At 41.8% G+C, this 25503-nt stretch overlaps 1 protein-coding gene across 1 annotated transcript in view; it reads right to left on the bottom strand.

The window, feature by feature from the left end:
• The window catches only part of TNRC18 (trinucleotide repeat containing 18), a 778682-nt gene that overhangs the window by 513835 nt on the left and 239344 nt on the right, over positions 1-25503 (bottom strand). The window contains exon 5 of the mRNA XM_075831538.1: positions 7510-7606. Coding sequence (XP_075687653.1) covers positions 7510-7606 — 97 coding nt within the window. The remainder of the gene's footprint in view (positions 1-7509; positions 7607-25503) is intronic.

Raw genomic sequence — 25503 nt, 5'->3', positions numbered from 1 at the left:
TCAATAGATTCAGCCAGAGCTTTCTTATCTAGGATTAATCTCCCAAACTTGTCAGACACTCAACTAAGTAGTCTCAATAACACTATTACAGATCTTGAACTCAAAAAGTTAATTAATGGCTTAAAACAAAATAAATCCCAAGGTCCTGACTGACTGCCAAATGAATACTCAATGGCGGATCATATGGGCGGTTCGGGCCGAACATAATCTTAAAAAACTATGCAGCGCTACTAACTGCCGCTGTGGACCACGCTGGTCCCGCTTCGAACTGAACCTGCGTCCGCAGGACGCAGATTCAATTGGGTTGAATGCTGGAGCCTCGCTCCAGCATTCACTCTGCCGTGAGCGGCTCGTCGCAGACAGGCGCGATGTAGTGACATCATCGCGCCCTTTGTGCACAGAGTCACTCACGGGACAGTGACCTTAATATCTTTTCCAAACTATTAGCGTTAAGGATTTCTTGCCTTCTCTGGTATCCTTAGATGAAGTAGGTTTTGTGAAATGACACCAAGCCAGGGATGTCACTAGAAGACTATTAGATTTAATTCAGATAACATATGACTGCAGACCCAGCGCTAGCACTTTGATAGGGTTAATTAGCACTTTATAGAAGCAGTCCTAGATAAATTTGGTTTTAATTCATTCATAAAGAATGCTATTCTTTTCCTCTATTCGAACCCTTTCGCAATACTATTCACCTCAGGGTTTCTTTCTACATTTTACTCAATTAGCAAAAGAACTCATTAGGGATGTCCACTATCTCCTTTAATCTTTGACTTATGCATGGAAACATTTGCAGAAATGATACAAGAATCCCAGAACATTTTGGGTATTAATATAGGAGACAGAGAACATTAAATAGGCCTCTACGCAGATGATGTGATTCTCATTTGTACCTACCCTTCTTCTTCCTTAACCCCTTAGTGACCACCAATTCGCCTTTTCACAGCGTTCACTAAGGGGCCTTACGCTAGGCCGTCGCCTTTTCACGGGGGCCCAGTCTAACTCCTCCACGGATGTCCCATGAAGCTGGAGCCAGTGCTCGGCTGTCTGTTGACAGCCGGGCACCTACTCCAATGCGGCTGTTTAACCCGTTAAATGCCGCTGTCAATAGCAACCATGGCATTTAAATCATTTGCAGAGGGAGGGAGGTCCCTCTTTCACCCATCGGCGGTCCGCAAATGCAATCGCGGGCCTCCGATGGGGTGCTATGGCAGCTGTGGGCCTGCTAAAGTCCCCCAGGCCTGCCCTGGGATATGCCTATTAGGACGTGCCTCCGCCACGTCATAATAGATTGCCTGTCAGTTTTACACTGACAAGCAATAATGCTTTGGTATACTAAATATACCAAAGCATTATAGCAGCGATCTAAAGATCACATAGTAAAGTCCCCTAGTGGGACAAAAAAAATAATAAATGTGAAATAAAAATGACAGTAAAAAAAATACATAAATCAATTTTTTTTCCATAAAAAGTGGTTTTATTTAGTAAAAGTGTAAAAAAAATAAATAAAAGTACACATATATGGTATCGCCACGACTGTAATTACCCAAACAATATAGTTAATATATAATTTAAACCGCAAGGTGAACACCGTAAAAAAACAAAAAACGCAAAAAACAATGGCGAAACTGCTATTTTTTTTCCATTGCCCCCCAAAAAGTCATAAAAAGTTAATTAATAAGTCCCATGTACCCCAAAACAGTACCAATCAAAACTATGTCTCGTCCCGCAAAAAAACAAGCCCTCATATAACTACATTGATGGAAAAATAAAAAAAATTACGGCTCTTGGAAAGCAACGATGCAAAAATAAATAATTTTAGTTCAAAAGATTTTAATGTGCAAAAGTAGTAAAACCTCTACATATGTGGTATCGCCGTAATCGTACCCACCCATAGAATAAAGGTAACGTGAACGGTGTGAATTTAAAACGCTTAGAACAATGGCAGAATTTCAGGGGTTAATCAACAAAATATGTACCCCAAAATGGTGCCATTAAAAAGTACAACTAATCCTGCAAAAAACAAGTTCTAATACAGTTGACGGAAAAATAAAATAGTTATGGCTCTTTGAATGCGACTGTAGAAAAACGAAAAATATAGCTTGGTCATTAGGGCCTAAAATAGGCTGGTCACTAAGGGATTAACAGAAATTACGAAGGTTATAGCAAAATACTCAGAGATTTCATATTACAAATTAAATATATCTAAATCCCTGATGATGCCCATTCATATTACTAAATTTTTAAATCGCTCCTTTCCAGTTTCAACTTTACATGGGCTGACAATGGCCTTCCTTATTTGGGTATTAAGTTAACTCCTCATCCATGCCAAGTTATTAATACTAATTATATGGAACTCATGTTGTCCTTTTTCCAATTGTCCTGGATGGCCAGAATAAATTTGGTTAAAATGTAACTTTTGCCTAAATATCTTTATCTCTGTAGGACAATACCATACCTCAACCCCCATCCTTGATATTGCAAATTCAAAATGTATTCCATAAATTCATATGGAATAAAATGAGAGAAAGAGTATCCAAACATCTTTTATTCCGTAGAATTAAGAATGGAGGATTTGGGCTCCCAAACTTAGTAGCATACAATGTGGCAGCTGTTATGAACCAATTGTTGGAATTCTCCGCCCTTGAACTTATGGTCGCAATTGGAAAATGCAGTGTTTCCTAAATTTTTGGTTAAACATTTCGTTGCAGCAGAGTATCTCGGTGCAAAATTACCACCCATGCCTCTGCGGTCAATGTCTGATTCCTTGAAGGTTTGGAAGACATACATTTGTAAACAAAACTGGCTTCACATTCCTCTGAATCAAATTCCAAATCAAATCATTGAAATCTTTATACCTCATATTTCAATTAAACCTTGGCTTGAAGCTGGCTTTAAGATGATCTTTTTTGCAGCAGACACTTTTCAGTCACTTGAGAATCTTATACATATATATGATATTTCAGCTAGCCTTTTCTCTCAATCTACCGCAGAAGATAAAATTTCCACTGGCACCAAGTAGTCCCAGTGCTATAAATTAATGTTTAACTGGCATGGTCATAAAAAGGGCCACACATGCGGCTATTACCTAATCCTTAATATTGGTTACCATAGAAAAGCGAATCATATAGCGAAATGGGAGGGAGAATTGGGAGCTTCCTTTCTTGACGCACAATAGCTCAAAGCCTCTAGGTGGCCGTCTAAACATTCTACGTTTATAAATCACATGTAATTAATGATAAAATCCATCCCGGTAAACCAGGCCATCAAAAAATGGAACATGCCCTATTTTGGAGGGGGTTGTGTGGCAATATCTACAGAGGGCAGTGTGTGGAATTATCTAAAGAGGGTGTAAAGGATCTGCCAGGCACAGCTTCTGTGTATACGCCCATAGGTAATCAGTCTGCACCTGCTTCTATGTCTGTGAGACTGACTCCATCTTCCACCACTCAGGATGGCAGGCTTAGGAGTGGGAGAGACTATCACAGCCTGGCCAGACGGAGCTAGCTCCCGCCCTCTGTCTATTTATACCTGCCTTTCCTGTTCCTCCTTGCTTGTGATTCTTCTCGTTTGGTTTCCTGGCCCTGCTGCAGCTTCTGAACTATTTGACCCTGCTTCATACTGACCCTGGCTTACTGACTACTCTCCTGCTCTGCGTTTGGTACCTCGTACACTCCTGGTTTGACTCGGCTTGTTCACTACTCTCCTGCTCAGCGTTTGGTACCTCGTACACTCATAGTTTGACTCTGCTCGTTCACCACTCTTGTTGCTCACGGTGTTGCCGTGGGCAACTGCCCCATTTCCCTTAGCTTTGTGTACCCTTGTCTGTTTGTCTGTCGTGCACTTACTGAGCGTAGGGACCGTCGCCCAGTTGTACCCCGTCTCCTAGGGCGGGTCGTTGCAAGCAGGCAGGGACTGAGTGGCGGGTAGATTAGGGCTCACTTGTCTGTTTCCCTACCCCCATCATTACAGAGGGAAGTGTGTGGCATTATCTACAGAGGGAAGTGTGTGGCATTATCTACAAAAAATGACAAATTAAGTTCATTCGTTTTTAAACGGACAGGAAAAAAATCGTCCGTTAAAAACGGAAACACGACCCGGAACGGAAAAAGATGCAAAACGGCCGGGAAAAACGGACCAAAACGCAGTTTTTATCGGTTGACACTGGAACTCTATTGTGTGAATAGAGCCTTAGGCCATTGCCACATCTTTCCCCAGTTCCGCATGGCAGACACACAACAGGTATCCCTTTGCATAACTTTGGATCCCTGGTCAGGATGTGGGGGTAATTACCTCCAACCCCGGATGAGAATGTTATCTGCTGTTAGCTACAGGCCCTAGTTATAAAGTCCTTAGTCAATACTTCTGGCAGATTGGTGAGGATAGGGCCAATTAAATATTTGCCTGATGGTCAAAGATATGCATTTTTTAAGGAAAAACAAATTATTTTTCTGTGTCAGAAGGGGTTATGAACTGACCAATTAATAACCTACCGTATTTTTCGGACTATAAGGCGCACCTGACTATAAGACGCACCCAGGTTTTAGACAACATAAAATAGGAAAAAATTTCAAAATTTCAATGTGAGCGCTTATTTTTTGCGGGACGAGCTGTAGTTTTTATTAGCACCATTTTTTGGTACATACGAGTTTTTATCACTTTTTATTTAATTCTTTTTAGCACTATGGCGACCAAAAAACAAAGATTCTGGGGTTTAAATTTTTTGTTTTTACACCGTTCACAGTAAAGTCAAATAATGCTATATTGTAATCGTTTTTTTACGGACACAGAGATAACAATTTTTTATTTTTTTTATTTTTTACATTGTTACATTGTGCTTGGGGAAAAATGGGAAAAGTTTTTTTTTGAACTTTTAATATTTTTTTCCACTCCTGAAAATGTATGTAACTTTTTTTTTTACACATTTTATTAGTTCCCCTAGGGCACTTGAACCAGCAATCATTAGATTGCTGGTACAATACATTGTAATACATGGATGGGTTACGGAAATAGCGGAACTCGCTAAGCTACGATGTTTCCGTAACTCCCATAGTAGTGAATGGCAGTTACAGAAGCATCGTAGCATACTACGCTGTTTCCGTGACTCCCATAGAACTGAATAGTAGTTACGGAAACAGCGTAGTATGCTACGATGCTTCTGTAACTGCTATTCACTACTATGGGAGTTACGGAAACATTGTAGCTTAGCGAGTTCCTGAATTTCCTGAATTTAGGTTAAAAAAAAAACACATCAAAAACTGCATCACAATTGTGCATGTGTGATCACAGCCTAAAGGTTGACTCATTTACATATTTGGGTGCTTCCTTGTGGCTAAAATACATCAATAAATCCTACATAAATTATTAAAGAAGGTTCATCCCCAGCATTGTCAACTGTATATTACAGCAAACACTGCTTGTTACGGCTAGGATCAGAATTAGTTCATTTAAAAAAAATGATGCCAATATAAAGTAGACATATGGGAAATGTAAATTATTAACTATTTTGTATATTATAATTGTCTGTCTTACAAGCAGAGAAATTAAAATTTAGAAAAACGATTTTTTTCAAAAATGTTTATACATTTTGGAGCTTCTCACAAATAAACAAAGAATGTATCGGCCAAAATTTACTATTAACATAAAGTACAATGTGTCATGAAAATGCTATATCTTAGAATCACAGGGATAAGTAAAAAGCATTAAGATCCTGGGGTAGACAGGCACTTTTTGCACAGTAAGAACAGACTACAGTCCAGTCACCGTGTGGTACTACTGGCCTCAGCCAGTTTTATTAGGTAGAAAAGCCGTAGCAGAAAACAAATAAATACATAAAGTTAATCCTAGGCCGTCTGGCCACTAACTAACCTGCAGTTCCTAACTACAAAGAGCTGAGCCTAGAGCTCCAACTCCCAAACGGAGAGAGACTGTGAACTCTGCCTCTGTTTTAAAGCACACCTCAGCTGTGCAGGTAATTAGCCACAATGCAATACCTGAAGGGGCTGGTGGAATAGGAACCCTCCCAACTCTCCCTATTCCAACAACCAGGCCCTTTTACACAGGTTTTCCAGAAAACCCTTTAGCAAGGAAAACACATTTTCCTTCTAGTTCAATTCCCTGGCTGTTTTATAATGTATAGGACAGGAACCTGGGTGAGATGTATACTCCGTCCACTACTTTTCCCCTGGTCCTGTGACAATACATATATACATGTGTGTGTATATATATATATATATATATATATATATATATATATCTATATATATCTATATATATATAAAATGTTTTCCTTTTGTTTGCAACGTGAGACAAAATCGGATAAAAGGAAGTATGTTCACACGGCAGCGTCCGTAACGGCCAAAATTCCGGGGCTGTTTTCAGGAGAAAACAGCCCCGTCATTTCAGCCGTAATGGCATGTGCAGGCACTTAAACGCCGCGTCCATTACGGACGTAACTGGAGCTGGTTTACCATGGAGTCCATGGAAATTGGCTCCATTTACGTCTGAAGAAGTGACAGGACACTTCTTTGGCGCGGGCGTCTATTTACGCGCCGTCTTTTGACAGCGACGCGTAAATATACGCCTCGTGTGAACAGACAAACGTCAGCCCATTGCTTTCAATGGGCAGATGTTTGTCAGCGCTTTCAAGCCGTATTTTCGGATGTAATTCCAGGCGTAAAACGCCCGAATTACGTCCGTAAATAGGCCGTGTGAACATACCCTAAGGGAGAAATTACTGGCATTCCTTTTAGTGTATTTTAGGACAGAAAAAAAAAGTCAATGATATCAAATAATTTTTACAAATGTGTGCTACTTTAGTACTTATAGACTAATTGCCATTTTAACTTTTTTTCTTGCCCATTGAACAGTTCCTGCTTGAACATGAATATTTGTAATTTTTTTTATGTTTAATTTGATTCAGTTGCATCTGAAGGAATCCTTGTCATCCACTGCTCATCGATATGGACAAGCCATCTTCAACTTTATGGATGTTGAAGACGGATTATAATTGTGTGCAAGTAGTATCCTCACTGCGAGCGTGCTTCAGACAAGTAGAATACATGAATACATAGAATGTACAGTGCCAAATTCCAGCTTCTGCTATGACAGGCACTGTGCTCTCCTGATATCACTCAGCTGGGATCCTGCCAAAAGGAAGGAGCCTAGGTGTAAACGCAATGCACTATGGGAAGTAAGGGCACACAGTGCTTGTAGAAAACTTGCTAGCAAACATCGTTTTACACCTATCACATCCCTTCTGGCATCTTCAGGACCAGAATTTGCATCAAAAATGAGGAAAATAAAAGGGAAAATTATGGTGTTAATGGGTTTGTAGCATTTAGGTGCATATTTTACATTTATAATTCTGAAAATACAGTTACCACTTAAATCGCGAACACCAGAACATCCCTATATTAAATATTAGGACAGCAGCATAAAAGTGGTATACAAAGAACGACAAAAAAACAAAAACACATATTTCTGCTATCTGCTTTACATGCTCACCGAAGATGCTTTGCGTGCTCCCTGTCAAGTCTCTCCAACAGCAATCTCTCATTGCAATGTCTGATCCTTTCATCCAAACTTTCCTCTCTTGTATGACCTATTGGTAAAAATGAGATTAAAATTAACAATAAATGTACGTTTTGTTGTTTTTTTTTTTACAAAGTCAATCACTCAAAACCTATTCATAAAAGTTAAACTATTTCCAATTTTAATACACGCAGCCGATTTTAATGCAAACATTTCTGCAGCTAAAAATCAGTTCCATTGCAAGGTGACCGGGCCCTGCCAAACCTATATCTATATTTCCTGGCTAGTTAATTAGTATATGTTTGTGTGACCCACCACCAGACACATTAACCAATCTATAGATCTAGAAGAGACCATATTGGGGTCTTATAAGGCCATAGTCAACTCTTTATATAGGCAGGCCCCTCCCAAGGGTCACATCTTACAATCCCGATGCAGACAACCTTGAAAGCTTGGCAGAGATCGCTCTTAGGCTGAGTTCACACTGAGTTTTTTGCAGGCAGATTTTGATCTGCCTGCACGCCGTTTGCCACGATTTTCGTAGCGTTTTCCGCTCACGCCCATTGAGCGCCACGTGCAAAAACACCTCCAAATACGCTTTCTCTGCCTCCCAGGTCAGAGTCGTAAACGCCTGAAGATAGGACGTCGCTTCTTTTTCCCGCAAGCGTTTTTTACCGCTCGCGGGAAAAAACCGCCTCTGCCTTCCATTGATATCAATGAGAGACATTTTCGGACGTTTTTTGGCACCTTTTACCACGCGGTTTCTGCGTCAAAAAAACTCTGTGTGAACAGGGCCTTGGAGTATGTTCAGACGCAGAAACAAAAATGGCTGTAAAATACGGACCTGTTTTCAAGGGAAAACCGCCTCTGATTTTCAGTCGTTTTTGAAACCACAAATGTTTTTTGAGGCATTTTTTTGCGGGGCGTTTTTTTTTACGCACTGTATTTTTAAACGGCCACATAAAAAAACACCTCGTTAGAACGAAACACTGTTTTTACCATTGAAATCAATGGGCATATGCTTCTATTTTTTCAGCCATTTTTTTTTGGCGTTTAAGGTAAAAAAAAACGCTGAAAACAGGCCGCTGGGATCCAAGCCCCGGAACTTTGGCCCAGTGCCCCAGATCCTCGGGTGACTGCCGGTACAGAGGTTGCAACTATCACAATTGCGACCGGGCAGCGGTCGCGAGTGTGACCGGCCGCAACGCAACCACAACACGTCTACAGAAATTTACTATAGTAAACTGGGGCCTATGTCCTAAAATACACGGGCCCCTGCTACAAAAGTAATAACGCCATACTTAGCCTCCTTACTGAGCGAAACAGAAGTCCTGACGTGTCTTCACCGCTGGATGCTGTCAGGACATCCGCTGCACCGAAGAGCTGGGTAAGTGTAACATCATTACTGCCTGCAGGGGTCCTGTATCTAAGCCTGTCTTGTGGTAGGCTTAGATACAGGGTTAAACAGACAGCATCACACATGGGCTTAGATACAGGGCCCATGTGGGATACTGTCTGTTGGACCATGTATCTAAGCTTACCACAAGGCAGGCTTAGATACAGTACCCCAGCAGACAGTAATCATATACTGTATAAGATAACTGTCTGCTGGGGCCCTGTAACTAAGCCTAACAGGTGGTAGGCTAAGGCCGGATTCACACAAGCATGTGCGTTTTGCGTGCGCAAAAAACACTGCGTTTTGCCCGCGCAAAAGTTTTTTTTAACAGCTCCGTGTGTCAGCCCCGTATGATACGCGGTTGTGTGATTTTCGCACAGCCGCCATCGTTATGACACTCCGTTTGGATGTTTGTAAACAGAAAAGCATGTGGTGCTTTTCTGTTTACATTCATAGTTTTACAGCTGTTGCGCAAATAACGCGCGTCCCACAGAAGTGCTTCCGTGTGGTGCGCGTGATTTTCACGCACTCATTGACTTCAATGGGTGCGTGATGCGCGAAATCCGCACAAAGAACGGACATGTCGTGAGTTTTACGCAGCGTACTCACGCTGCGTAAAACTCACGACACTGTCTGCACGGCCCCATAGACTAATATAGGTCCGTGCGACGCGCGTGAAAATCATGCGCGTTGCACGGACGTATTTCACGTTCGTCTGAATAAGCCCTTAGAAACAGGGCCCAACAGACAGTATCCCACATGGGCCCTGTATCTAAGCTTACAACATAGTAGGTTTAGATACATGGACAGGTATGATACTGTCTGGTGGGCCCTGTATCTAAGCCTACTACATTGTAGGCTTATATACAGGGCCCCAGCAGACAATAATCTTCTACTCTATGATAGGCTTAGATACAGGGCTCACACATGGGCCATGTATCTAAGCCTACCATGTGATAGGCTTAGATACAGGGCCCATCAGACATATTGGCCCCCATTGCCGCACCCCTCAATTGGATATAAAATTGATCCTGAAACAGAAATTGACATCAATATCCCTGTTACGGCTCTGCTATGTTCGTTTGATGTAGTGAGTCTATATACGTCGATCGATCATGACAGAGGGATTTCATCGATATGTAAAGCCTTGCTGAACAGTGAACACACACCTGCGTGCATAGAGTTTCTACTCTCTCTATTGGATATCATTCTGAGACACAATTATTTTCTGTTTCAGGATCAATTTTATATCCAATTGAGGGGTACGGCAATGGGGGCCAATGTGGCACCAACCTATGCCAATATTTTTATGGCGACTTTGGAAAGAGAGTCGGTTTATGTATCCCACCACTTCAGACAGGTCCTGAGGTGGTGGAGATACATAGATGACATCTTCTTCATATGGCTGGGGAACTTGACTTGTTTCATAAATTTATGAATAATATAGATAAAGATGTACAATTCACTTTGGTACAGTCCAACACTTCAATACAATTTTTGGATACCACAATCACTAAAACAGATTTGAAACTATCGTCAGATATTCATACAAAAACAACTGATCGGAATAATCTCTTGAGATATGAGAGCAGTCACCCAAGGGGCTTAGTAAGGGCACTTCCATACAGCAAATTACTAAGGGTGAGACGAATAGTTGATGCAGAGGAGATAAGTAGTAAGAGATTGGACGAAATGGGTGAGAAGTTCATCAAACGGGGTTATCCTAGGAAATTGGTCCAACAACATAGGAACAGAGTCTCAAAGTCCAATAGAGAGGAGCTCCTTTCCATACAAATGTCTAAGCAAATAAAAAGAATACTAACAAAAGGATACCTTTTATAACTACATACAATGAAATTAGCAGAGATGTAGCAAAAATAATAAACAAAGATTGGCCGATACTTAATAGTAACTTAAGATATGTTCCGGAATTGTCACCTCCACTTTTGTCATTCAAGAGATCGAAGGATTTGAAGGATAAATTAGTCAAAGCAGATGTCGGCGCAACTAAAAAACGAACGCAAACTTTTTTGGGGAAGCAGAAATTGGGGTGCTTTCCCTGCCTTAATTGCGTAAATTGCAAGTACATGATTAAAGGAGAAACCTTTACTCATCCCATAACTAGAACGGAGTTTAGAATCAAACAATTTATTACCTGTACATCGGAATGGGTCATTTATATGATACAATGTCCTTGCAATCTTTTATACATAGGAGAGACCACTCTAGATTGCAAAACACGTATAAATAACCATAGGTTCACGATACGTAATAAAAGGATGGATTTACCGGTATCCAAACATTTTGTGGAAGCGAATCATACGGAAAAAGATTTACGTTTCAGAAAAATAGATCATATTTCCAGACCTAGATGATGTGGGGATAGAGTATCTGTTTTGAAAAAACGCGAGTTAGAGTGGATCTATAGATTAAACACACTACGTCCATACGGACTAAATGCTGATTTTAAATTGAGTGGTATAGGATGAGAGGTATTTTGCCCATTTGCCCTGCTCTGTACTCTATATATTGGGCTGAAATAGATTAGACCGAATGTATTTATTATTCAATTTAATGAATTTTCTTTGTTCTCTGTCTATTACAGATCAACTGTGAAGACTCACCCAGCACGGATCCCCTCATCCGAATATCATGCATATGGCTTGAAGAATTGCGTATATTGACTGTTACCTTACTATTTTGAAAAATATCTTAATGTTTATCTTCTATAAAACACATTTGAAACACATTTGAAAGCGATTGAAAACCTTAAATTAACACAGAATTTGAGTCTAATTCAGGACATAGCCCTGCTTTTAATCCCCCCTCATGAGAAGTTATTATGGCTCTCTTGGGACGACACAAGCACGATCTGTGTAAAACGGATCGGGCATACCTATCAAGGGTGAAACCTCTCAGTTCAAAAGGGGACTGCCACCTCTTGTTGAGCCTCAAAACTAACCCAAAGGGTAGAAGCTGCATAAACATTTTTTATTTTTCCAAACAATTAATAAAGAATACTTGACTTACATTGTGTTGTTCCGGAATGGGACACACAAGGTTAATCTACTACAAATGTGATCTGTCCATCTGAGCATGCGCGAGATGCGTTCCACTCACCAGTGCGTGTCATGACTCAGGATAAAATGGAAGGAACAGTCACGTGTGAGATATCAGGCTTTGCGCAGGCGCATTTGCTCTCGGAAGTTACCGAGACATCAAAACAGCATGGAGGAAGTGAGGGGATCCGCCGGAGGGTGAGCTCAACACTAATGATTAAAACGTTTTTAAATGTTTTGTATGTTATGCACTTGCACTTTATGAATTGCCACTTATTCAATTAGATCATACTAAGATCTTTTTACACATTATGGGCGAAATGCCCTCATAATAGCCATTGTACACAACGATCACCAAAATCGTATTGAAACTTACTGGAGATGTTTTACTGCAAATTTTGTTTTTGAATCAGAGAATCATGCAATACTGCGTTTATTGTATTTTTATTGTTTAATCATGTATCTTGACAAACCTTGTATTTAAATGTGCACTGTTCACTGAAATGTATTGCTTGAGAAAGGCCCCATGGAGTAGGGCTGAAACGTCGCAAGGGGTGATTAAAGTGATCCTATTTTTCACTACAACTAGAGTGCTGTCTCGTATTTTGGAGTGTGCTATATGTGTATACATATACATGTGTGTATATGTCTGTACGTGTGTGTGCGTGTATATATATATATATATATATATATATATATACATACACACATATATATATATATACACATATACACACTACCGTTAAAAAGTTTAGGGTCACTTAGAAATTTCCTCATTTTTGCAAGAAAAGCAGTTTTTTTCAATGAAGATAACATTAAATTAATACACTCTATACATTGTTAATGTGCTAAATGACTATTCTAGCTGCAAATGTCTGGTTTTTAATGCAATATCTACATAGGTGTATAGAGGCCCATTTCTTGCAACCATCACTCCAGTGTTCTAATGGTACATTGTGTTTGCTAACTGTGTTAGAAGGCTAATGGATGATTAGAAAACACTTGAAACCCCTTGTGCAATTATGTTAGCACCGCTGTAAACAGTTTTGCGGTTTAGAGGAGCTATAAAACTGACCTTCCTTTGAGAATCTGGAGCATTACATTTGTGGGTTTGATTAAACTCTCAAAATGGCTAGAAAAAGAGAGCTTTCATGTGAAACTCGACAGTCTATTCTTGTTCTTAGAAATGAAGGCTATTCCATGCGAGAAATTGCCAAGAAACTGAAGATTTCCTACAACGGTGTGTACTATTCCCTTCAGAGGACAGCACAAACAGGCTCTTACCAGAGTAGAAAGAGAAGTGGGAGGCCCCGCTGCACAACTGAGCAACAAGACAAGTACATTAGAGTCTCTAGTTTGAGAAATAGACGCCTCACAGGTCCTCAACTGGCAGCTTCATTAAATAGTACCCGCAAAACGCCAGTGTCAACGTCTACAGTGAAGAGGCGACTCCGGGACGCTGGCCTTCAGGGCAGAGTGGTAAAGAAAAAGCCATATCTAAGACTGGCTAATAAAAGGAAAAGATTAATATGGGCAAAAGCACACAGACATTGGACAGAGGAAGATTGGAAAAAAGTGTTATGGACAGACGAATCGAAGTTTGAGGTGTTTGGATCACACAGAAGAACATTTGTGAGACTGTTAAGGATCTGCCAGGCACAGCTTCTGTATCCACGCCCATAGGTAATCAGTCTGCACCTGCTTCTATGTCTGTGAGACTGACTCCATCTTCCACCACTCAGGATGGCAGGCTTAGGAGTGGGAGAGCCTATCACAGCCTGGCCAGACGGAGCTAGCTCCCGCCCTCTGTCTATTTATACCTGCCTTTCCTGTTCCTCCTTGCTTGTGATTCTTCTCTGTTGGTTTCCTGGCCCTGCTGCAGCTTCTTGAACTACTTACTTGTCCCTGCTTCGTATTGACCCTGGCTTACTGACTACTCTTCGTCTCTGCGTTCGGTACCTAGTACACTCCTGGTTTGACTCGGCTTGTTCACTACTCTCCTGCTCTACGTTTGGCACCTCGTACTCTCCTGGTTTGACTCGGCTCATTTACTACTCATGTTGCTCACGGTGTTGCCGTGGGCAACTGCCCCGTTTCCCTTTGTTCTGTGTTTCCTTGTCTGTTGTCTGTCGTGCACTTATTGAGTGTAGGGACCGTCGCCCAGTTGTACCCTGTCGCCTAGGGCGGGTCGTTGCAAGTAGGCAGGGACTGAGTGGTGGGTAGATTAGGGCTCACTTGTCTGTTTCCCTATCCCTGTCATTACAGAGACGCAGAACAACTGAAAAGATGCTGGAAGAGTGCCTGACGCCATCTGTCAAGCATGGTGGAGGTAATGTGATGGTCTGGGGTTGCTTTGGTGCTGGTAAAGTGGGAGATTTGTACAAGGTAAAAGAGATTTTGAATAAGGAAGGCTATCACTCCATTTTGCAATGCCATGCCATACCCTGTGGACAGCACTTGATTGGAGCCAATTTCATCCTACAACAGGACAATGACCCAAAGCACACCTCCAAATCATGCAAGAACTATTTAGGGAAGAAGCAGGCAGCTGGTATTCTATCTGTAATGGAGTGGCCAGCACAGTCACCCCATAGAGCTGTTGTGGGAGCAGCTTGACCGTATGGTACGTAAGAAGTGCCCATCAAGCCAATCCAACTTGTGGGAGGGGCTTCTGGAAGCATGGGGTGAAATTTCTCCTGATTATCTCAGCAAATTAACAGCTAGAATGCCAATGCTGTAATTGCTGCAAATGGAGCATTCTTTGACGAAAGCAAAGTTTGAAGGAGAAAATTATTATTTGAAATAAAAATCATTATTTCTAACCTTGTCAATGTCTCGACTATATTTTCTAGTCATTTTGCAACTCATTTGATAAATAGAAGTGTGAGTTTTCATGGAAAACACAAAATTGTCTGGGAGAGCCCAAACTTTTGAACGGTAGTGTGTATATATATATATATATATATATATATATATATACACACATACATACATATACATACATACATACATACATGCATACACACACACATAAATACATACACACATATACAGTATATTAGCATGATGCAGGGAGCCAGTGATGGCAGCTCTCAGCACTTGTCTGGTCTTCAGGCTTGCCTTGCAGAAGATGTCTGTAGAGAGAGACTATATGCTGGAGAAGGGAAAGATTGCAGCAGGATATTCTGGGACATGATTGGTTAAGCTGCTGTGCTAGTTCATGAGATGAAAGCTCCGGATCATGGGGAAAAAAAGGCTATGCTCTGGCTTCAGTTCCCTTAGCTGATGTCACACTCAGGAAGTGCCCGTCCACTTGAAGAAGAAGCAAGAGAAGATTTTACATTTAGTCTCTGACAGGTATTGTTGGAATTTTAGTGAGAGGCTCTATTCATCTGTGCAAAAATGAATTTTAGGCAATCATCGGACGTACGCTTTAAGGTATGTTTACATGAACCTTTTTATTTTATTTAATCCACAATCTTTATATTTCATTTTGCAAAATCACTACAAAAATGATGTAAATGTAACCATACCCATAAGAATTAGGCACACCAGATAGGGCGCAAATGATTAGAACATTGCTAAGGCCCTTTTACACCGGCTGATAAGTGGCCGATGCAGCGAGCATCGTTGATCGGCGCTCGTTTGCTCCTGTCAAACGAAGCTATGGATGGGTACGAGCGGTCGTTACTCCTATCGCTCATCCCCATCCATTATCATCATGTTGGCAGCGCGTCTCCCTATTTACACAGGGAGATGTGCTGCCGACAAATATAATCTTTAACTTTTTTAAAACAATACGACCAGTAGATGATCGAACGTATGTTCGTTCATCTGCTGATCGTTCCCCTGTTTACACAGGGCAATTATCGGGAATGAGTGTTATATGAACGCTCGTCTGCCCGATAAACGTCCTGTGTAAAACCCCCTTTAGAAAAGCTCTTGGAGGAACTTGTCTGATTTATGATAAGGATATACAAAAGCAGTTTTACAACAGATTGGCTTGGTTTGTACAGGTAAAATGTACGTGACCGGAACAAGGCTGCAACTCCACTATATCTGTAACATGTCAGACATTGATCACTTCCTGTTAGTAATTTAAGAAGAAGAATAGGTTTGCAGCCCCAAATGTAAGCTTTCAAAGAAACTAACATTTTATTTTTTTCTCTCCAAGTAATCTTTTGGTTTGCTCTTTATTGTTTTCTCTTTGTTGTGGTTTCACCATGCCTAGATCTAAAAAGTTATGTGAGGTGATCATTGTACAGTGGTAAATATACAACACGCGATCGCCGCCTTCATCACTGTGCCGAAACTGTTTGCTCGCCTGTCTTGCAGCCATGTTACAGAACAGTGGGAAAGCACAACTAATGAAGATAACTAGTGTAAAGGATATGCCAGACACAACTTCTGTGTCAACGCCCATAGGTAATCAGTCTGCACCTGCTTCTATGTCTGTGAGACTGACTCCATCTTCCACCACTCAGGATGGCAGGCTTAGGAGTGGGAGAGCCTATCACAGCCTGGCCAGACGGAGCTAGCTCCCGCCCTCTGTCTATTTATACCTGCCTTTCCTGTTCCTCCTTTGCTTGTGATTCTTCTCTGCTGGTTTCCTGGCCCTGCTGCAGCTTCTTGAACTACTGACCCTCTGCTTGTTATTGACCTTGGCTTTACTGACCACTCTTCTGCTCTGCGTTTTGTACCTCGCTCATCTCCTGGTTTGACTCAGCTCGTTCACCTCGCTTGTTGCTCACGGTGTTCCCGTGGGCAACTTCCCCATTTCCCCGGCTTCTTTGTACCCTTGTCTGTTTGTCTGTCGTGCACCTATTGAGTGTAGGGACCGTCGCCCAGTTGTACCCTGTCGCCTAGGGCGGGTCGTTGCAAGTAGGCAAGGACTGAGTGGCGGGTAGATTAGGGCTCACCTGTCTGTCTCCCTACCCCTTCATTACAACTAGATAGAGTGTTTGATCGATGGGCGTCCCACCGATCAAAAGAATGGGGGTCCCAAAAAATCCCTGTCTGAATGGAGTGGTGGTCACGCACGAGCGCTGCTGCTCCATTCATTCTCTATGGAACTAACGGTGATAGTCGAGTACAACACTTGATTGTTTCTGGCAGTCCCATAGAGAATGAATGGAGCAGCAGTCTGCACGTGTGACCGCCGCTCCATTCAAAAAGGGGGCTATTGACGCATGTTCATTTAATTGGTGGGAGTCCCAGAGATCAAACACTTATAACCTATCCTGTGGATAGGTGATAAGTTGTTATGGTGGGATATCCCTTTTAAGGCATTTGCTTTGTATATATGTAAAGTGGCCAACCACTTTATAGTGCATGAGTCTACCATTAGAAAAAAGCTGCACAAATTATATCTATAATGGTGAATGGGCCAGGAGGATAGCTTTGCTGTCCATAAAGAATATCAGAGTAAAACTAAAGTTTGTTCATGAAAAGTTAGACAAACACCAGGAATACTGAAACAATTTGCTCTAGACAGACGAGGCAAGAATAGAAGACATGTTTGGTGAAAACAAAAGACAGAAATTAACCATAACCCAACACCTTTGTTGAAGCGTGGTGAAAATGTTAGGCTACGTTCACATGCGAATCTCCCATTCAAATCATTAGGAGGCGGATTCCAAGGGGCATCCACGCAGACATCTGACCCCTGTGAACATACCCTTATGGTTCAGGGCTGCTTTGAATCATCCGGGTCAGGACAGCTCACATCATAGAATCCACTATGAATTCTGAATTGTACCAGAGGGTGCTTGAGGATGTGAGAGTCTGTCAGTCAATTGAATCCCAGTTAAAAGTGAACCTGCCAACGACACCAAACATATGAGTAATTCCTCCAAGAAAATCGAGGATACTTGAATGGCCCAAAGGTCGAACTAAATCCCATCAAGATGTTGTGAGAGGAATTTAAAACTGGCTGGGCATGCAAGAAGGAAATTGTATATCTGTCAATTTTTGGTTTACTAAATATTGCAAAGTCAATATGTTATTGTTTTTCTGTTAAATTACAACCACTTTATGACAGTTTAAACGATGACTCAATATTAATATGTCCACATACAGTACTGTGCAAAAGTTTTAGGCAGTTGTGGAAAAATGCTGCAAAGTAAGAATGCTTTCAAACTGTTAAGTTTTTTTTTTATCAATTAACAAAGTGCAAAGTGAATAAACAGAAGAAATCTAAATTAAAATCAATATTTGGTGTGACTACACTTTGCCTTCAAAACAGCATCAATTTTTCTAGGTACACTTGCACAGAGTCATGGATTTTGTAGGATTATAGTCAGGTGTATGACTAACTAACCAAACAGGTGATAATGATCATCATTTTCATATGTAGATTGAAACACGGTCATTATCTATAACAGCTGTGTAGTAGGCTTAAAACTTGGTGAGGAACAGCCAAACTCTTCTATAAAGGTGAGGTTGTGGAAGACAGTTTCATGTCACACGTCCACCATGGCAAGACTGACCACAGCCACAAGATACCAGGTAGTTATACTGCATCAGCAAGGCTTCTTCCAGGCAAAGATTTCAAAGCAGACTGAGGTTTCAAGATGTGTAGTCGAAGCTCTTTTGAAGAAGCACCATGAAACTGGCAACGTTGAGGACCATAGATGCAGTGGTCGGCCAAGGAACGTGCAGCAGATCAAAGACTCATCCCGCTTACTTCCCTTCAAATCGGAAGATGTTCAGCAGTGCCATCAGCTCAGAACTGGCAGAAACTAGTGGGACCCAGGTACACCCATCTACTGTTCAGAGAAGTCTGGCAAGATGTGGTCTTTATGGAAGAACTGTGGACAAAAAGCCATATCTTTAACGTGGAAACAAGGCCAAGCGACTTAAACTATGCATGAAAATATAGGAACTGGGATGCAGAAAAATGGCAGCAAGTTCTCTGGACTGATGAGTCAAAATTTTAAATATTTTGCTGTAATAGAAGGCAGTGTGTTCGCTGAAGGGCTCGAGAGCGGTCCAATAATTAATGTCTGCAGACAATAGTATAGCATGGTAGAGGTTCCTTGCAAGTTTGGGGCTGCAGTTCAGCAAATAGAGTTGGAGATTGTCAGAATTAATAATGTCCCCAATTCTGAGAATTACAGGCAGATACTTCTTCATCATATAATACCATCAGGGAGGCGTATAATAGCAGGACAACGACCTCAAACATAAAGCCAATGTCATTAAGAATGTCATTAACCCCTTGGCGACATACTATTACTGAAATGTCGCCAAGGGGAAGCATGGAGCGCGCTCCATACTCGGCGGGTGATGACTGTGTTACACAGCCGACACCTCACTCCAGCGGGCAGTCAATCGTGACCGCGGCATTTAAATTGTTAGAATTAGGGGGTGCCCCCTCAAACACGCGGCGCGATCGGCTGGTTACAATTGTTGTTATGGTAGCCTGGGGGCCTAATAAAGACCCCCAGGTCTGCCATCTTTGTACTCCTTTGAAGCTGTGCCTCTCGCAGGGCTTCAAAGGAGACTGTCCGTATCACGATATACTGCAATACATTAGTATTGCAGTATATCATGCAAGTGATCCAATGATCGCTGGTTCAAGTCTCCTAGGGAGACTAATAAAAAAAGAAAAAAACTGTTAAATACATATTTTTTTTATGTTTCAATAAAAAAAAAAAAGTATTACACGTTCAAAAACCCCCACTTTTGCAATTTTTCCCCTAAAGTAATGTTAAATAAAATAATAGTTAACATAACTGGTATCGCCGCATCCGTAAAAGTCCGAACTATCACAATAGTGCTTCACGGAGATCCAAGTCCCTAAAGCCTGTCTATATCACACACACCCTGCAAACCTGAAAGATGTACAGTGGGGGAAAGTGACTGCCCATCCTCCGGCATCCGTCCCTGTGAAGATTTCTGGCGGCCGGCTCTGATAAACTTGGTTGGAGCTGGGAGCGAGGTGAGGCCGGGTACTTTCGGTTGTCGCGTGGTGGATGAATGAGGTGATAGGGGGATCGGGGAGTGCCGACGGCAGACAACACGCTGTGCTGCTGAGTGTGCTGGCAGTAAGCCATTTGGATTGGTGATATCACCATGTAACGGTCGTTTACTCCTGGCTGTAGGTAGGTGGTCGGCCTCCCCTCCCCCCCTCAGTGTCTTGGGGTAGCTGCTACCCATTGAGACTATATAATATACAGAGCTGCTAATTATACAAGGGTGTAGATATACCAATACACCCAGCTTTGACCTATACCCACACTTCTTAATTGCATTGCACAAGACTGATACTAGCTTGCCCCTCCCTTCTTGTGTATCCATCTGGAACCTAGATATTATACTATGGGAGGTAATAGGGGAAAGAAAGGGAAGAGTAAATCCCTGACTGGGACCTCTGCCCCCCCCCCCCTCTGATAATGACTCTGTAATGGATGATCCTCCATTTAGATCACTGGTTGACCCAGACGATGAACCCTCCTGCGCCAATATATCTAAAATTAAAGCTCATGCGGTAAAGAAACTTGAACAATTCTCTAGACCTCTGCGTTTCCCTGCCTCTCCTAATCTTCCTATGTCGATGTTTGATGGATCCCTGAGCCCACCAAGACCATTGTTCCTACAAGACCAGCCTGTCTCCTCCTCACATATGGACACAAAATTTGCAGAACTGCTGGCTGCCATAAATTCCTGTCAATCTATACTTGTTACTAAAGTTGATAAACTGCGTCAGGATTTTGTTATACTAAGGCATAATATGCAGAAAATCCGTGAGCGAACGACTGAAACAGAGCGCAGGGTCTCTGAGGTGGAAGACATACTACGCCCTATTCCGTCTCCAATTGCGGATCTGAGGAGAAAGGTGGTGGGCTCGGTCGAACGTGCAGACGACTTTGGGAATCGCCTTAGGCATAAAAACATCCGGGTGGTTGGACTGCCTGAAAAGTCTGAAGGTAAGGTAAATTCCTGGAGAAATGACTGAAGGAAACCCAGGATGTTACGAATTTTTCAGATTTTTTTTTTACCATTGAAAGGGCACATATGGTCCCTGCCCGTATGGGCCCTCTGGGAGGACCTTCATGTCCATTACTTATACGCATGTTACACTTCAGAGATAGCGATGCTATTCTGCAGGCGGAAAGGAAAACAGGAACTATCCTCTAACACCCATGGAGTTTCCTTCTACCCGGATTTTTTCCGTCAACATAAGAAATCAACGTGTACAATTTACAGATGTCCACAAAAAACTTTGGGAGAAGGGATACAAGTATGTCATGCTCTACCCAGCCAAGTTGAGAGTGATTGATGGGTCTGCATCTAAATTCTCTCTCTCCCCCACTGAGGCATTGGAGTGGGCAGAAGCTGCACCGGATGCTCCTGACTGAGCAATTTTCCAAGGGACAGAATCCTGCACTGGTTGTTACTTGCTTTATTACTTAGTTCATATAATTCACTTAAGCAGTATTTGTCTTTAAATCTATCTGAAGTTTGCATTGTGACTATGCTCAAATTCAATGTGTGATATGTCTTTTATAATGGTATCCCATTAAAAGGAGTCAGGTCTCGGGACTCTAGTGATGTGGTAGTTAGTCATGGACCACTGTTCCCTGTTTAGACTAGAATTACAGGGTAAATGTCTGCACTTAGCTAGTTTAGTGTCGAGATAGGGGTTATCAAGGGTTTATTACTAATTGCATTGTATTACTTATGTGTTAATTATGATGACTGATTGTGTGTATGTTGTGCTCCTTTTTACACTCTCTCTTCACTCAGCGGCCACACGTGGTCTCGGGCTACTGTATAACCTTTGGATGCATTATGGCTTCGATTCAGGTGTTAAGTAATGTACGTGGACTAAATTCTAAATTTAAGAGAGCTCTTGTATTTAATTTTGTGAAGAAACATTCTCCACATATTATATGCTTACAGGAAAGGTATCTGACCGGCCAAAAAGTACTGGCACTTAAACGTGTTTGCATAGCAAGGTGATATCACTCCTCTTACTCCAATTATTCTTGTGGTGTGTCGCTCCGAATAGCCAAGACTTTGCTTCTGGAGGTGCTGCAGGTGGCCTGCGCCAATTTTGGTCAATATTTTATTATACATTGCTTGATACATGGATCTGTCTTCACTATTGTCAATTTATATGTCCCTCCACCTCTGGAACCTGCATTGCTAGATTTAGTAGCCGAAACGGTGTCAGAATTCACGGTGAGCCCGATTTTATGTGTGGGTGACTTTAATGCAGCATCGGATGCCTCAGTAGATCGTACAGGAGGCTCGGATCAGGCATCTGCCTATCTTAATTCCTGGTCTTCGGCGTTCCGTCTCACTGATGTGTGGCTATGGAAATTTCCGACAGATAAATTATACCCATATTACTTATCTACTCCTAAAACATTCTCGAGGATTGACCTTGCTATGGCCTCCTGAGATTTTTTGCCTGAAATCACTTCCATTAGACTTACTCTCAGGGGTATCTCAGGTCATTCAGCTCTTCTTCTGCCATTTATAACCGGATCTCTCATTAACTTTAAAGTCTGGAGGCTACATCCGGCATGGCTAGCCTCTCCTGAGTTCACCTCGGCGGTCTCGGTCTCTCATGATATATACTGGGAAAACAATTCCTTCCATGCAGATCCACTAATTGTATGGGATGCCTATAAAGCCACAGTGAAAGGAGCATTTGCGTGGCAAACACAGAAGGGTTTCCAGGGAAAAAGAGAGATTCCTAGTATGCGAGGTCTAAAGGGCTAAGCGAGAGTATATTGCAAATCCCCAACCTGACACTAAGAGCCATTGGACTGGGACTCAAAGGGAGTTGCTACTTCTGCATACTGAACAGACTAAGAAACAAGTGCTGGCTACCGAGGAATCCATATTTGAATTTGGGGATAAAAATGGTAAACTCCTGGCATATCTGTCGAGATCGGAGCGTCCTTGTGTATCTATTCTGTCCATTGTCTCTACAGAAGGTATATTATGTACTACTCCGAAAGATATAAATAAGGTGTTTCGTTAATTTTATGCTGTGCTGTATGGCTCGAGGTGCTGTGTTCCGCTGAGTGATATAGAACAATTTTTATAAACTCACTGCCATTATGGCATCTGTCAGATGGGCCGATTATAGCTGATGAAATAGAAAACGCTATTCAGTTGTTGCCTTATGGCAAAACTCCTGGTCTAGATGTATTGGGGGATGAGTGGTATAGGGCTAATAGTGATACTTTGATACCAAGACTTCGGGACATATATTCCAGTGCTTTTGAGTTGGGCATCCTGCTGGCGCTTATTGTGGTGCTGTTGAAGCCAGGGAAGGATCCTACTCGCCCGGACTCCTATCGCCCTATTTCACTTATTAACTCAGACGTTAAAATACTAGCCACAATTCCGGCTACTAGATTAAAGAAGGTTATTTTGTTCTTAGTTCACCCCGATCAAACTGGCTTTATGCCAGGGAAGGGCACGGATATTAATATACACAGACTGTTTTTAAATATAGATGTGGTGAGACGAGCTGTCTCTCCTGGCTTCGTTCTCTGGATACTTACAAAGCCTTTGATTCGGTTGAATGGTGTTATCTGTGGTGCTCCTTTCCCGGTTAAATTTCGGTCCACGATTTTTAGCTCTGGTTCGCCTCTTGTATGAAGGACCGAGTGCTAGGGTGAGAACGAATATGGATATCTCTGAATCCTTGGGACGTGTTACCCATCAGGGATGCCTGTTCTCCCCTTTGTTTTTCGCCCTAGCAACAGAACCCCTGGCAGTGGCCATACATCAATCTCCCTCCTTCAAAAAACTATCCCTATACGCAGACGACTCACTGGTATATCTGGCGGACGATGGTCCTTCTCTGGCTTCTAAGACTGATAGATACATTCGGTACCTTTTCTGATTTGTCTGTTAATTGGTCTAAATCAGTTTTATTCCCCCTTTTTCCTGCATATGGCGCCAAACAGAGTCTCCCTGTACCATTGCAAGTAGTCTCCCAATTTACTTACCTTGGGATTAAGGTTGTTTTTGATTTATCAAGATATGGTGAACTTAACCTTGATCCCTTGGTTGTTTGTACTGAAAAACAGCTGAACACCTGGAAAAATCTCTCTCTATCAATGTACGGCAGGATTCATTTATTTAAAATGGTGTACCTACCTACATTTTCTATATTTATTTCATGCCTGTCTTATTGAACTGTCTAGACAATGTTTTAGACAACTTGACAGTGTCTTAAGATCCTTTTACTGGCAGGGTAATGTTCAACGGTTCGGTCTTGGTCTATTGCAGGCCATTAAACACATTGGGGAAAGGCGGCGCCAAACCTTTATCTATATTACCTGGCATCTCAACTGGTGCTAGCACGCTGGTGGATAGATATAGATTTAAGTAATGCAGCCACTGCACTTGCGGGAGTGCTTATGACATCTTATGAAAGTCTTACGAATTTGCTCTATAGATTCAAATCCCAGGGTTGTGTACCACTCCCACTTCAGATGATGGCTGTAGCCTGGAAGGCAGCACATGCTCTGATGTAGGTCAACATGGTCCCATTATATTCACCTAGAACTCCGATATGGAAAAATCCTTGGTTGCCCCATTTTGAGTCTTTCCCAGGGCGGTGATGTGTTCAGGGGCAGGGGTAAAATTCCTGGGTCAATTTTACACTGAACACCCTTGCTTTACATTCTTTTCTGAACTTCGCGTCAAATTTGAGATTTCGAAGAACGTCTTTTTCCACTACCTCCAGTTACGTCATGCTGGTTTTCCCAATTTGGTTCTATGTCACCTCAATTGGGGTTCTCTAGACTGGAGGATTTTCTTGATGCCCCGGCCCTTTCAAAGGTCTTAGCCAAAATATATACTTTACTGTTGTCCTTTGGCCAACGACCTTTTGATAAAGCATGTATGAGGTGGAGAGGGGATATCCCTGACTTAGAAGAGGAGGAATGGAGGGAGGTTGAACTGTCATTTTTTAAATCTGTCACTAGTGCAAGAGATTTTTTTAAATACAGTGTCGGTTTCTGCATCGGATTTACTACACACCAATCAGACTCCAGAGGATTGGAACATTGTCTTCGGATAGCTGTTTTAGATGCCAGTCTGATGTTGGTACATATATGCATTGTGTGTGTTTGTGTCCCAGGATAGCCCCCTTTTGGTCAGAGGTAGTGGAGCACGGAGGGCCCTAGTTTAATACACTGGAAGAAACTGGTAAATAAATATGCGACTATGTATCAAAATTTATATTTGAACAGAAACTGTCCTGATAAATGCGATAATATTTGGTCCAGATGGTTGGAGATTTTGGAAACTGGTTTAAATGTTACACACATTGATGACTGGGTTGGGAAGATTGGAGCATGGGATGAATGTTGGTTTATATTGCAAGATCGCACTTTACTCCTCCTAATTAATTGCAGATTTACAGTATATAGGTGATGCTTCTTTTATGTAATGTATCTGTCGTTTGATGATATACCTAATGTATTGGTGCCTTATGTAATGTCCTTTAGTTTTGTATTGATTGTTTTTTATTGT

The sequence above is a fragment of the Rhinoderma darwinii genome, chromosome 6 (genome assembly GCF_050947455.1).
Source record: "Rhinoderma darwinii isolate aRhiDar2 chromosome 6, aRhiDar2.hap1, whole genome shotgun sequence".
Taxonomy (NCBI): Eukaryota; Metazoa; Chordata; class Amphibia; order Anura; family Rhinodermatidae; genus Rhinoderma; species Rhinoderma darwinii.
This window is presented reverse-complemented; position numbering and strand designations above follow the sequence as displayed.